Source organism: Equus caballus, chromosome 7 (genome assembly GCF_041296265.1).
Source record: "Equus caballus isolate H_3958 breed thoroughbred chromosome 7, TB-T2T, whole genome shotgun sequence".
NCBI classification, from domain to species: domain Eukaryota; kingdom Metazoa; phylum Chordata; class Mammalia; order Perissodactyla; family Equidae; genus Equus; species Equus caballus.
Window position 1 is genome coordinate 64,189,891 of NC_091690.1, and position 15,737 is coordinate 64,205,627.

Genomic DNA, 15,737 nt, shown 5'->3' on the forward strand with positions numbered 1-15,737 from the left:
ACTTGCCTGGGTAACCAGCTATATGACTAGTAAGAAGTAGCAGGACCAGGATGTGGCCCTAACAGTGTCACCCCTGAGTCTATATTCTTTTTCCTTTTTCTTTTTTTTTTTGTGAGGAAGATTGGCCCTGAGCTAACCTGTGTGCCAATCTTCCTCTATTTTATGTATGTGGGATGCCACCACAGCGGGGCTTAACAATCAGTGCTAGGTCTGCACCTGGGATCCGAACCTGAGAACGCTGGGCCACAGAAGTTGAGCATGCAGACTTAACCACTATGCCACCAGGTTGGCCCCCCAAAATCTAGATGCTTAACCACTATACTATGCCTACTGTGGCTGGGTGTTTCATATGCGTTGCTTTATCAATGTTCACAGCAGCTCCATATGAATATAGTTATTGAGTTAATTTTGCATTTAAAAACCTGTGGCTCAGGAATGTTTGTTAATTTATGTCACATCACCCAGACAGAGAATTGACAGCATCAGGAGTGGGACTCCGCCCTCTCAGCCCCCTTTTCCTGGCTGGGGTTTTGCTGAAGCCTTTTGTATGGAAGATGTAGATGGTCAAGTTGGGAATGAATCATTCCGGGAGCTGAGACCGAGAAACTCTCCCTATATCCCATCACTTGGGGACAGAGTTAATAGAAGAGGGGGCCGTGTTGCAAGTCATTCAACTTTTCCTGCAGTATTTGAGAGCTCAAGATGCTGTCTTCAGCTCTTTTTGGTTGCCATGACAGCAGATGTGACATTTCTTTCATGATAAAAAAAAAAAGAAGAAGAAGAAAGAAAGGAAAAGAGCCACGCTTGGTCCTCAGTGATTTTAGCAAATCTGTTCCCCAGATCTAGCCAGTTTTGCACGCATAGTAGTTACACTCTAAAGAAATTCTTAGAATGGAATCAAAGGGGAATAAAAAGGGAGGTGGCAAAATCTGCCTTTCCAGAGAAATCGCGTCAAATGCTATCTGTGTGTGGCGATGGTTTGTCGGGGGGGGCATATGGGAAGGGGCGGACAATATAGGATTTGAGACAAATTGTCAGTTTCTTAAGGCAGCAGCTAGTTACTAAGGTCTCAGGAGTCATTTTAATTCTGCTTCCAACTCTCTCACTCCACCAGTCACACATATTACAGTGTGTTGGGCTCAGCAAAGGCTCAGCAAATGCTTTTTAGTGGGGGAAACATGATGCATAAAGCAAGAATTACAATTCAGAATGATAAATGCAATGATGAGATAAGTTCAGCATTCTAGGGAAGCAAAAAGATCTGTCTTTATATAATTTCAATCTAATCTATATATACACACACATAAACATAAGTGTATATATTTTCATTATTGCGTTTTGAAATGACATTTATTCATGTCATTATCTTACCCTCCGCAACCATCCAATTTCAGTGATGCTCCAATATTCCAGTGGGTGGAATGGTTACAGTCCCCTGTGGATGGACATTTGTTACCATTTTTCCCCTATTATAAAGGAAAGAGTTCTACAGACGGATACATGTAAGAGGATTTGTTTATAACACAAAATACTTCATTCAGAAATATGTCTGTGTTCTCTTCATTATTTTCTTCCTTTTAGTGATTTTTAAAATTTGATTGTAGTGGGAGGGAAAAAAGTTACACTTAGGTACTAAACTGCCTTACTATCTCCGGTTAGCACCTTGTCACATGTAATGGTCTCCCAGAAAAGAAGCAGTACCCCAGTTTTAGGGGTCTATAGGCTGCCTCTGAAACCTTCAAGGAGAAGTAAGAAGTAACCTCTATTTGTGACCAAGACAGTGGGAATGTGGACTCTGATTCTGGGAGTTAGTCTAGGGAGATGGCATCAAATGAACAGTGGGTTCTCAGGGTGAGAGTGAATAATCAAAATGGTGAATCCTAAATCCGTGCTGCCAGGGATTCCTAATGAAGTTCTCTCTTGTCATTTCCTCCAGAGCCATGTTTGACTATGACAAGAGCAAGGACAGTGGGCTGCCAAGTCAAGGACTTAGTTTTAAATATGGAGATATTCTCCATGTTATCAACGCCTCTGATGATGAGTGGTGGCAAGCCAGGAGAGTCACCCTGGAGGGAGACAGTGAGGAGATGGGAGTCATCCCCAGCAAACGGAGGTAAGAACGCCTTTGCCTTTGCTACTGCAGGGTATTTGCTTTTCAGCCACCCAGAGAGTGGAGATGAGGGAAGATGAAGATGTGGCAAACTGTGTTCACAAAATATCTACTTGAGTGGGATAGTCAATCTGCAGGGAAATGGCCAGTGATGCCAGGTGACATGAATTAAATATTCTCACTCTCCTCATATTAAAGTTTTACCAAAACTGGTGGCTGTGATAAAGCAGAGCAGAAGAAAGAAGATCTGCTCACACTGCCGTCCTAAAACTTTCACCAGCGTTCACATGTTCAAGATTATGCTCATAAGCTTGTATGTTGACTTCAACGCTCACAGGGGTTATCTCAAATGTTCCAAATTTACCAGATAATTTTATAAAAAGGCCAGGTGAAAATCAAATAAACTAGACTATTTACTAAGCTAAGGACAAGGAGTCATCTTGTTGAATATGACTCCAAGGGTGGAAATGGAGTGGAGAAAGAGAAGCTATGTGGGAATAGATTTCAGCTCATTTTAAAGAAGTTCTTTTACTAGTTGGAACTGCGTAGAGATGGAATGGATGACCTGGGATGATAGTGGACTAGAACAATGGTTTTCATGCAAAGGAAACATTATAAAAACTTAGTTAGATATGCCCACTCTGTCCTTCTCTGACACCCCTCCCCCCCACCTTACACAGAGACACACACACTAAGATTCTGTCTGGGGTGCGTCCTGGAAGTCTGTATTTGTTTGTAAGTGCCTCCAGGTGATTCTGACAATAGAAGATCCAATGTTGGGAAATTTATAAAAGGAATTCAAGCTTTGGATGGGAGAGTAGAACTATGATTTTCAGGCCTTTTCCAATCCTGAGGTTCTGTGATACTAGTCAATCGTGTCAATGGTCCTACATTTGTTCAATTGTGCATCATTTTCTCCCTAAGGAATATTCTAGGTGCTATTCCTCTTGACGTAATTTTTCATCTGCTGGTGATCATTCTATTTTTATTGTTGTTGAAGTATAACTGACATACAATGACCCATTAGTTTCAGGCGTACATCATAATGATTCAATGTTTATATACATTACGAAATCACCATCACAAGTCTAGTTACCATCTGTCACCATACAAAGTTATTAGAACATTATTGACTGTATTCCCAATATGATTGCCTATATGTACATTACATCCTTATGACTTATTTATTTTATAACTGGAAGTTTGTATCTCTTAATTCCCTTACGTTGGCTATCTCTCCTATTTTGGATGAAAACCATCTTAACAACCATGCTACAGCCAGCCTGAAAAGGAAGTTTGTCTACTCTCTCTAATACTGATACTTATTCACATCTATCTCATGAAGGGGGCAGTAGCTTCCCCAACTCTGTGTGTGTGTGTGTGTGTGTGTGTGTGTGTGTGTGTGTGTGTGTGTTCATGCCATAAATGAATTTCTGTCAAATGTTTCCCTTAGGATTTTAAGTCTTTCAAAAAATGTTATTATTGTTGTTTTAAATGTTTATAAAAGTAACACATTTCATTGTAGAAAAGTGGAACAATTTAGAAAAGTATAAAGAAGAAATAAAAAATCACTTATCATCATACCCACGAACAGTTCTTATGCATTTATTTTAATGCAATTTAAAATCTGTCGTGAGCCTGTCCTGGGCCTGCTCTTTAATGCTTTACTTCTAAATGAGGTACTCTCATTTATCACTACACTCAGCATCTTAAAACTACAGCCCAGAATAAATGGTAGCTGGTATATATATGATTTACTATTAGATTGGGGTTATTTTTTCAATCTTTAATTCCTCTCCACCCCTTTTCTGAGTACAGTGCATCTAGTAGAGCTGGTCTGGGAAAATGTCATACTGGATAACATCAGTGTATGACTTTACCCTTTATAAAAATGTTTCTCAGTTGATGATTCCATTTAATCATCCCAATGAAACCAAGGTGAAGAGTATGAAAATTATTGCCCTCCTCTCTTTTTTTTGATGATGGCGAATAAATTTTATTTAACAAAACACTCCTAGAGCATGCTAGACACTCTTCTAAGCCCTTTACAAATTAATTTATTTAAACCTCATTACAACCCTACAAAGGAAGTGATATTATTTTTATTCTCATTTTACAAATTAGGAGGTTGAGGCATAGAGAGGTTAATTAACTTGCCTGAAATTGCCCAGCTAGTAAGTGGCAGAAGTGGGATTTGAATCCAGGCTATAGAATTGATGCTGTTAACTTATATGTAATCCTGCCTTCCAAAGTTACAAACATAAGACTTGACAAAATTTAATTCAGCAAGCATTGCTTGAACAGCATCTGTGTGCCAGGTGCCGTCATCTGGTCACTGTCTGGAGCCCAATATTTGTGGGACCAACATGTAACTATGGCACAGCTACACTGTGATTAGGTCAATGAGGGCTATGTCATAAATAAAGGTACTGTCCTCATCAACTCGGGCTGCCATGACAAAATTTCACAGGCTGGGTGGCTTTAAAAATAGACATTTATTTCTCACAGTTCTGGAGACTGAGAAGTTCAAAGTCAACTGGATTCCCAGTGAGAGTCCTCTTACTGGTTTACAGATGGCCTTCCTGCTGTATCCTCACATGGCTGAGAGATCATTTCTCTCTTGTCTCTTCCTATAAGGACATCAATCCCATTCATGATGGCTCCACCCTCCTACCTAATTATCTCCCAAAGGCCCCATCTCCAAATACCACCACACTGGGGATTAGGGCTTCAACAAACAATTTTTGGAAGACACAAACATAGAGAAGTGAAAGAGCAGCAGACAGAGGGATGAATTCCATCTGATGATAGCACCAACTATGTATTGTGCCAGGTGCTTTCAAATGCACGGTTTCATTTAATCTTCACAAAAGCCTTATAAGGAAACTGAGGGTCAGAGAAGTCAAGCAACTTGCCCAAGGATGCACAGCCAGCTACTGACTGAACCCAGGTCTCTCTGGTAGCGAGACCAGATGGCTTTCCACCTCACCGACAGTATACTAGGAGCCCTTGCCAATTAAGGAGTTCTTACTATGTATCAGGCACTGTGCTAAACAATTTTCTTGTATTAGCTCATTTAACATTCACCATAAGTTTTGAAATCTGTGTTAATATTCTAACTTTACCAACATGAAACCTGAGATCCTAGGAGGTTGACCGACCTGCCCTAAGTCACAGAGCTGACATGGCAGATGCAGAATTCAAACCCAGGCTTACGTGATTTCAAAACCTGGGCTCCTAGCATAGAATCTCTGAGATCACATAGTTTGTGAGTGACAAAGCTAGGATTTGTTTTACAGTCTCTTAATCCAAGTTTCTATTCATTACCCCACAGTGACTGGTCACCTGAGCTCTTGGATGACAGCTTACACTTAGCGTTGCATAAGGGCTTACTCACCTAGCCTTCACAGAAAGCCCGTGACCACTAATGTGGATGGCATTTCCATTCTTCCTACAACAGTGCCTTGTGGGGCACAGGCAAATGTACACCCAGCAGCAAATGATGCTGCCACCGTCAGTCAGTGCTCCAAGCCTGACTCATTATGTGTTTGGCCAGAACCTGAAAATGCCAGATGGGAGATGGGTGAGAGGGCAGAGGGAGACAGTTGGGCTCATTAAAGCATGACCATTTGGTACTCTCTGGAGATACTAGGTGTCAGAATTGATTGCTCAAATTTCGCCATCCAGTTATATTTTCAGAATTTTGGTCAGTGACCAAACTAGGGCGGAGAGGATTATTTCTGCTTAAACAATCTAATTAATTGTTTGCCTCGAGTATGAGAGAAGTTAAGCAATACTTCTTATAGAGATTCAGTCTCTCTATACAGGTGGTCCACCATTTCCTTAGGTAAAGATATGTGGACCTTAATATATCTCTTTCTGCCCAAGGATACTTAGTAAAATTGTTAGAAAAGGTAATGCTATAAACTTTGATATAGACTCTTACGAAGTGAAAAAGTCATGACATGGTGAACAACTTTGTATCAGAAACACTTGATCAATTGGGCAAATCACTTGAACTCTCTGAGTCTTAGTTTTCACATCCAGGTCAAGAACTAGTAGCATCCTTGAGGATTATTTCATTCATTCATTCATTCATTCATTCATTCAACAAAGATTCATTAAGCACCTACTATACACCCAGCTCCATCTTAAGCCCTGGATCACTGTACAGATTATAGATAATATTGGCAAAGTGGTTAGCACAGCCTCTAATACTTTTGTGCATACTCAAGTAATGGCTATTTCCCTTTCTTCAGATTTTGGTGCTCAAAAGAACACAGCATTATTTTGGGCCCTATTTCAACAAGAAACTATCCATGTGCATCCCAAGAAGCACTAGGAGAGAGGATGAGGATGAGGCAGATGAGGAAGAAAAGATAAGCCACAGCCACTGCTACCAAGGAGAGAAGTTTGCAGAGAACCCCAAGAGTGGGCCTCTGTGACAGGAAAGCACAGTCATGATGGGGTTGCGGTGAATGCAAAGAAACTGCCGAAGAGAGAAATCAAGTCAATACTTGTGATGTAATGTTGCAAACAAGCATTTAGCTGACCTGAATTTCAGCGTTAAAAGCAAATGTATTCTGAATTTTGAGGTCAGCCTGTTCTGATATAGTATAATCTCAGTGACTATATGCTTGAATTCGGTTATGGTTTATTTAATTCAGGACATTTGGAATATGGAGGCTGGCTATCATTTGTGAAAAACTCAGCCCAGACTTCTAAGGAATTTTATTGGCCTTAAACCTGTACATGACACATCCAAAATCTCATGTTTTTTGAGAATTCCCATTGGGAAAGGGAAGCATAGAAGGTCCTCGAATGCTGTTTCCTAAACTGAGTGGATGTGGATAGATACTAAGGTTAGCTGTTACCAGATACATGTTCAGGCCCTATTTCTACCACTTTCTAATTTGGCAAGCTTCAAGTTTCAGCTTTCCCAGCCCCAAAACAGAGTCGATAATACCTCTATCACTTGATTATTGCAGGGACCAAATGGGATGACGTGAATGTGAAGGAATTTTTCATTAATAATTATATGTTAAAACCTTAGCCACCACTTATACAATTATTATTATTCTCATTATTAATGAGACTTTCAACCCAAGTAGAAAGCAAAACTTCCCAACTTTCCCTTATGAGTGAACCAAACCCGTGTCACCTATATGGCAAGGCTTTAAAAATTGTTTTTTTTACTTTTTCTATTGCCTGTTTGAAGATTAATAATAAATTGTAGCAAATATTAGGTGTGTGTGCATGCATGTGTCTGTCTGTCTATCCATAAATCTGACAACATTCTTTGCAACTCTTCTAAGATTTAAGGGATGAATGACTAAAAATGGCCTCGGAGGGACATTTCTTAAGAAATCTGAAAAGAATGAACTCAGAAACCAGGGGGGAAGATTAGAATACTCTGTCCAAAGCCTTCTTAAAATAGACTACTGCGTTCAGCCTAATATTACGTATGTTTGGGGCCTGTGTGAGTTCTGTGGGTTTATGCAGAGCTTGTTTGCACAGCCTAATCAAATAACCATGTCTTCTCTACATGCTACAGTCATTTTGGCATCATCTACCGAACTAGTGTCTCCCATAATTAGGCTGGTTGACGCAAAGAGGCCAGGATAAAGTCAGGGCTATGACAGCAGTTTTGGAAGGATTCAAAGAGATGCCTATGAATTAACATTTGCACTTGGATTGAAACTAAGAAAAGCTGAAGTAGGTCGGAACAGGCGTTTTCTCAGTGAGCATCTTCCCACTTGGCAGCTTACCTTATCTGAAGTCTTCCTTGCTCTCCTACCAACTGTTGTTGTTGGACGTGAGGAGGAGCTCTCAGTAGAAAATATTGCTTTAATATCTGAGGTTAGATTAAACTTTTGCTCAGCTGTTTCTACTCAAATATTCTACTCTCATGCTGAAATAAATATATTCTGAAACTCTGTTCTGTAACTATAGAAACACTGATCTTCACTGTGTTTCAGCTGGAAACACAAAAGAGCTCTCAGTTAAAAAGGAGTGTGTTGTTAATTATTGATCTATGAATAGCTCAGGTTTCATAAACCATTGTTTCTATAGATTCACATCTTTTCCTCTCTGTTTTCTTTCTTCATTTTTGAAATTAAAGCTAGTCCTATTTAAACAAGAAGTCACGTTAAAACAATACAAAGAATATTATTTTAGTTCAATAGTTATTTATCGAGGCCTTGCTGTAATACACTGTGGAGTGCTATGTGGGCTTGCCCTCAAGGAACATAAAGCCTTGTGTGTACAACGTGAAACAAACAAAATACAAGGAAACAGGAGATATTACCGATGTAGAGATCCACATAAGTGCTAGTGTGGATTGGAGGAAGGAATGATTATGTCTAACTGGAGACGCTCAAAAAAAAATTGGGGAGATATTTAAATTCCTCTCTTTTCCTCTTTTTCAACCCCAGCCTTCAAACGGGCACAAGTCCTACCAATTTTATTTTATAAATATTTCTCAAGCCCTTCCCTCTCCTCTACCTCATTATCATTTGTCATCATTTCTTGCCTGAATTATGACCATACCTTCTAAATAGGTATCCTGCTTCCTGCTGTCCCTTCCCTCCTCCAGTCTTTCTTCCTCCTCCCCCAGGGTCCTTTATTTACAATGCTAATCTATTCCATCTCCTCGCTGTGTTATATCCTCTAATAAATCATGAGGATTCCCCAAGGAAAAAACCCAAATTCTTAGTATGGATGGATACCCTTTATAAGGAGGCCCCACCACCTCTCCAGACTCACATCCTCATCCTCTATATACCCTGTACCAGAATCTTCCTGCAATCTTTGGCTTGCTTATATCCTCCAGTCACCATACATGTTGTTCCTCCTCTCTGAGAAAATCTCCTTGAACTTTTCCTACTGACAACTCTTTGTCATCCTTCAAGTCTCACATAAATTTACACCTCCTCCAAGAAGCCCACCCCAATGCTTTCCACCCCTCTTCACCCTCCAATGAGATAGATGCATCCACAGTGCTATCAGCAGTCTTACTATGCAGCATTCTCAGTCTTTGTTTATGTCTCTGTTCCTGCCAAGAGCGCATTACTGTGTGTTCATTGCAGTCATGCTTTTTAAACTGTTTTTCTTTGTTCCCCAGCTCCTTGCTTGATAGAGGGTAGGCACTCAACGAGTGTTTGATGAATGAATGCAGGGCCAGGTAAAATGATGACATCTGCAGAGATGACAGGATAAGGACACTGGGGAAAAGGAAAAATTCAAGATTATCTATAACATGTTGGGTTTTAAGGTGAAGATAAATACCCAAGTGTTATTAAAGGAAATGGAATAAAAAGAAAGCAAAAAGAAAGGGGGAGGAGAGATGAGGAGAGGAGAGAAATTTACGTAGTCTCCACTTTTAGTGTTCATCTCTGTGGAGTGTGATTTCTTGCAGTAGATTTTGATTGATTTATTCAGGCATCTAAATAACAAATATTGGTTTTTTACCTCTTTGTTCCTTCTAAATACTGTGACTGTCAGTACATGTAACACAGAAATTTCAAGGGATATGTTAGTAGCTTAGAGACATTATACCAAGACATTTTATTCTAAATAAAGGAAGAGAAATATTTTAGAATGTATTTTATTTGTGCTGTAGGATAAGAAGAAATGTTCCCCATTTAATAAGAAACTTAATTGTAAATGTCTGGCCATGTGATAAAGTGTTTATTTTCAATTTTCTTTAGGGTGGAAAGAAAGGAACGTGCCCGATTGAAGACAGTGAAGTTTAATGCAAAACCTGGAGTGATTGATTCAAAAGGGGTAGGTACAAAACAATTGAAACATGAAGTTCTCTTGGTTGCCATGGATTTAACTATAATTAACATTTAGGCTTTCAGTAGCAAACAAATTATGGAGCCACCAGACAGTAGATCACTGTTAGAAATGTATTGCTAAAAGTAATGATGTAATTTCTGATAAAGTGGATTTATGGCAAATATATTAAATACTGGGGGTAAAACGGCTAATGGTTGGCAGAGATGATATGTTGATGAAGGTGATGTAATGACTACAATGAAGAGGGAAAAAGATAGTTTAGGTGTCTTCACTTCTTTAATTTATTTTCTTTTAAATTAAATGTTCTAAAAGGATAGATTTTGTAAAATATATCTACTCATCTTGTGTCTAGTCTGTTACACGTTATAAAGCTAAGACAGTGGTCATGGAAATATACACATGGATCATCTAAGTGAATACATGGATTGTTGTGACAGACATAGAAAAGAAGAGAATTAATTGAAATTTAATCACCAAAATTAAAATATTTACTCATATGCATATGTATCTTTTTAATAATAACTTTAATGAGATATAATCACATACCATATAATTCACCAATTTAAAGGATGCAGTCCAAAGGTTTTTAATATATTTAGAGTTATGCAACCATCACCACAATCAATTTTAGAACATTTCATCACCCCATAAAGAAATCTTGTAAGCAGTTACTTCCCATTTCCCCCGACTCCACTGCCACCCCACCCTACCTCTCCCTAGGCAACTGCTAATCTACTTTGTCTCTATAGATTTGCCAATTCTGGATATCTCATATAAACGGAATTATACACTATGTGGTCTTTTGTGAACTGCTTCCTTCACTTTATATAATGTTCTCAAAGTGCGATTATGTTGTAGCACGTATAAATACTTTATTTCTTTTCATTACCAGATAATATTCCATTACATGGATATACCTCATTTAATTTATCCAATCATCAGTTGATGGACATTTGGGTTGTTTCTATTTTTTGGCTTTTATGGATAACGCTGCTATGAACATTCATGTACAAATTTTTGTGTGAACACATATTCTTATTTCCATTGGATGTGTACCTAGGAGTAACCTTGCTAGGTCACATGATAACTCTATGTTTAACACTTTGAGGAACTGCCAGACTGTTTTCCAAGATGCTTGTACCATTTTACATTCCCACCATCAGTGTATGAGGGTTCCAGTTTCTCCCCATCCTCACCAACACTTGTTATTATATGTCTTTCTGCTTATAGCCATCCTGTTTGGTCTGAAGTGTTATCTCATTGTGGTTTTGACTTGCATTTCCCTAATGACTATCAGTGCTGAGCATCTTTTCATGTGCTTATTGGCCATTTGTGTATCTTCTTTGGAGAAACGTCTATTCAGATCCTTTGCCCTTTTTTAAGTGGGTCCTTTTGTTGTTGTTGAGTTGCAGAAATTCTTTATATCTTCCAGATATTAACTCATCAAATATATGCTTTCCAAATATTTTCTCCCATTCTGTGAGTTGTCTTCTCACTCTCTTGATAGTGTCCTTAAGTGCACAAAAGTTTAATTTTGATGAAGTCCAATTTATCTTTGGTTTTTTTTGTAACTTATGTTTTGGTGTCATATCTAAGGAAAAATTGCCTAATCCAAGGCCATGAAGATTTACCGCCATATTTTCTCCTAAGAGTTTTGTACTTTTAGCTCTCACATTTAGGTGCTTGATCCATTTTGAGTTAGTTTTTCATATGATGTAAGATAGGGTTCCATTTTCATTCTTTTGCATGTGAGTTGTCTTCTTAGTTTCATTTTTGGATTGTTCATTGCAAGTGTATAGACATATAATTATTTTGTATATCAATCTTCTCTCTTGCTACCTTGCTGAACCAATTTATTAGTTCTAATAGTTTTTTGACAGATTCCTCAGGATTTCCTGTGTACAAGATCATGTCATATGTACAAAGAGAGAATTTTATTTATTTATTTCCAGTCTGATGACTTTTTTTTCTTTGTTGTGCCTGATTGCCCTGGCTAGAACCTCCAGTACAATGTTGGATAGAAGTGGCAAGAGCATCCTTCCTTGTCTCATTCCTGACTTTAAGAGGAAAGCATTCAGTCTTTCACCGTTAAGTAAGATGTTAGCTGTGGGTTGTATAGCTTTTTAAACCTATTTTTAAGTGATAATACTAGTATCTTATTGCCATATTGTAAAATCCACCCCCCCCCCCACCTTCTTTCTCTTCCTGTTGTTTTTCTCTTCATCTCCTTTCCTTCACTTTTCTGTTCTAACACTTCTGGCTTGTGCCCATCACACAGAACCACAGTTATGATCAGTAGATATCACTGTGAAAAACGAGAAGAAAAGCCATCACTTCTCAGGACTTTTGAGCCCCAAACCACAACACTGCCTTTTGTATTTTTAAGTAGAAGTGTCATTGGGCAGCCTAGTCTTTGTTATAATAACTTACTTTCCCCTAAAGTATTCAGATGAAATGAGAATTTGTTTGAATATATAGTGTCACTCTAAAAAGAAAGTGAGGCTGTGTGTCATCATGCATGGAGTACTTTCAAACAAAAATTGCTTATATATAAGGGGTTAGGATTTTTCAGTAATTCTTGGTGAGAATTTAAGGATAGATCTCCTGTTTGTTTTGTATATATAGTTGGATGCATATCAAATAATTTTTGTTAAATACCTACCATTTGCCAAACACAGGGCTAGAATTTGTGAAAAATACAAAATGTAACATAACCCCTTCTCCCCAAGAGCTTATAACATTGACTAGAGCCCAGATGTCTTTTTGATAAGGCCAAAACTTAGGTGTTGTGCTTTTTAATCATGTTGTTAAGTGCTATTAGGTATGTGCCAATGAATAGAATATAAATTCTAGGACTTGAATGACTATCGAAGGAAAGGCCATGAACACATGGGAAGGGAAACCCTGGACTGAGAGTCAAGAGGGTCAATTAACCTGGGTTCTGGTTTCAGTTCGTTACTAAGTCACCACTGCTCTTTGGGTCTCATTAGCAAAATAACAGCTTTGAACTACACCAGAGGTGTCAGACAAGTTTCATCTCCTATGTAGACTGATGGATTGATAATTTCTACCTGGAATATTGTGTTGAAAAAGATTCTGAGGCCCTATATGACCTCAGCAGGAAAAAGAAATGTGCCATGATTGATTAGTCATGCCTAGCACAACACTGGGAATTGTTCTCTACTTAAGGTCCTGGATTCAGTGATTTTTAAGTTATCTTCCAGTGGTAATTCTCCATGAGCCTATGAATTAAGAAATAATGAACTAAGTTTTCCAAATCCCCATGAGAACAATACGTCAATGAGGAGACTCTTGTCCCAAAGTAGAAAGCAAAGGACAATTAAGAGAAAGTGCACTGAAGAAAGGAGACGTAGGGGCTGGCCCATGGCATAGTGGTTAAGTTTGGCACACTCCACATCAGTGGCCTGGGTTCACAGGTTCAGCTCCTGAGCACAGACCTACACCATTTGTCAGCCATGCTGTGGCAGCGACCCACACACAAAGTAGAGGAAGATTGGCACAAATGTTAGCTCAAGGCTAATCTTCCTCAAGCAAAAAAAGAGGAAGGTTGGCAACAGATGTTAGCTCAGGGTGAATCTTCCTCAGCAAACAAAAAAAAGAAAAAGAAAGGAGTGACAACTATATGGAGAGTGGGGAATGTTGGGTCAGGAGATGCCACTCACTTTGATCCAAGCGTAGGACTACAGAAATAAGTCATTGTAACAGAGGCCTCAGTCTCTAGTATGTTGGAGCAAACTCAGTCTGAACTGAGGAGGAAAACTCTGGAATGAGAAAGAGAATGGGGTGTTTTAAATAACCTATAATTAGCTGGCTTTTATAGAGCATTGTGAATTGTCAAGTTCAGAGTGAAAGCCATGGTTACTGCCCTGGAGGAGCTTAGAATCAATTAGTATGTGTGAAGCAGGCTGTGACAAGAGCCTTAGTAGTAGTATATACAAGAGCTATGAGAATTCAAATGAATGGGCAAGCGAATGACCAGAGAGGACTTCACAGAAGAACCTAGACTTTAATTGGCCTATCAGTGCTTACGTTACTTTTCTTGAATTGTCCGTTGATTTAAAAAACATTGAATGCTGCAAAGCATCAGGCACTATGCTAGGTGCTTTGTGGGACAGCAAAATTATTGAAAAGGCAAGATCTCTCACCAGGGACCTCACAAAGAGAAATATAGGCAGGCAAATAATGGCAATACAGTATCACTGATGATCTCCGTAAATTTAGGGAATTAATAGTCTTCATTTTTAAATATCAGGGAACAAGTCTCAGGAAGATTAACTAACTCACCTAAGATCACACAGTTCGTAGGTGCAAGAATTAGGTTTAAATTCAGATCATTTTGACAGCAAAACGTTTGTCCTTTCCATTTCTTCACACTGTACCTTGTTCTGTTGGAGGTCAGAAAAGGGGGAAAGTTACTAATTATGCCTTGGGTAGGAGACAAGTCTTCAAAGAGAAAGTGAATTGAATGAGATCTTGAAGTTTGGGTAAGAGTTTGCCACACAAAGGAAATAGCATGAACATGAAGGTGGAAACTGTAGGTATATTGGAGTAAGCCCAAGCAGCCCAGGGGCACCAGATGGATGGTGTGGATGGTGTGGTGGGAGTTGTAACAAATAGGGCTGACAAGGAAGGTCTGGAAGGTCACGAAGCTTGTTTAGAAAGCCTGGCTATGAGCTTTGAAACTTACTGAATTGTGAGTATCCATGAGGAAATCTGACACTCTCTATTTGAAAGTGCCCATTTGCTACAAATGAGATACCCAGGCTTTCTGTCCCCTGCATGTACCTTCATAAAGTGTGTGTCTACGTGTGCAAAGACAAGTGGACAATTGTGTCAGTAACCCAAATAATTCCAGCCTACCCAGATCCCTAAGGTCAAAGCGGTCTTCTGTTTGATGGTTCTCCTTGAGAACCATCTCGGTTCCCCAGACCTCACTGCAGCCAAGTTTTCCTGAGAATGTCAGTTAAGTCCCTAATGAGTCTCCATTCAAATCAGCCTCTGGGTGAAAACATAAGCACTTCAGAAATTTCTTTCATTGTGCTTCTAACATTTTTCATCAATTTCCTAATCAGGCATTCTGTTACCTACTGAAATGTTCAGGAAATTGTATAATCTTCAGAATCAAGCCGTTCTCCGTTGAAAAATCAATGAGTATTTGGTGACTTATGCTAAACATTGTTTTATTTTTAAAAATCATCATAATTTAAGGCAGGGATATACATGTCAGAGAGAGTATGACAGAGCTATCAATATCCTTACTAGATGTCAGTAACCTGCCATGTATAGGTGTCCCCTTCGCGCTGTAAGTCCTTTCCAAAGTAAAGTAGGCTATAAATAAATAACTAACTTATTTATCCACAAGCTGGTACAAAACAGAGGTGATAGATGTTGTTGAAAGTAGTTGGAGTATCCATTGTAAAAACCCAGACAGGTTGCATACATCTCTTAATCACCACAACAAAACTTGAAGGGAATAATTTTTCCCTCTTCATAGATTTAAAGAAATTGAGGCTTACAGAGGTGAAGAAATCTGAACCCATGTCTGACTGACTCTGAAATCCATAATCTGTTTGTTATAGCATGCTCGCTTCCTTGTTAAAAACAAGTCACACTGTGCATTTTAAGAAAAATGAAAAAGTAAATTGAATTGTTTAATTTTATTAAAAACTAACTTGAGTGTAAACTTAAATCCTGAAAGCAGAAAGCTGGTTTCCTCCATAATGTACATCTTTTTTGATGAGGACATTTCTGAAATGAGCTTGGAGCTGTACACTTTTTCTATTGTGGTCTGCCACAATAAATGAGG

The 15,737-nt window shown here is 38.8% G+C and overlaps 1 protein-coding gene across 49 annotated transcripts in view; it reads left to right on the plus strand.

Moving 5' to 3' along the window:
* The window catches only part of DLG2 (discs large MAGUK scaffold protein 2), a 1,837,299-nt gene that overhangs the window by 1,765,499 nt on the left and 56,063 nt on the right, over positions 1-15,737 (plus strand). For all 49 annotated transcript variants that reach the window (XR_011441029.1, XR_011441028.1, XM_023646512.2 and 46 more), the window contains 2 exons: positions 1,937-2,113; positions 9,820-9,895. Coding sequence is in view for 47 of the 49 variants with exons in the window: in XM_023646512.2 (XP_023502280.2) it covers positions 1,937-2,113; positions 9,820-9,895 (253 nt within the window). In the remaining 2 variants the exon portion in view is untranslated. The remainder of the gene's footprint in view (positions 1-1,936; positions 2,114-9,819; positions 9,896-15,737) is intronic.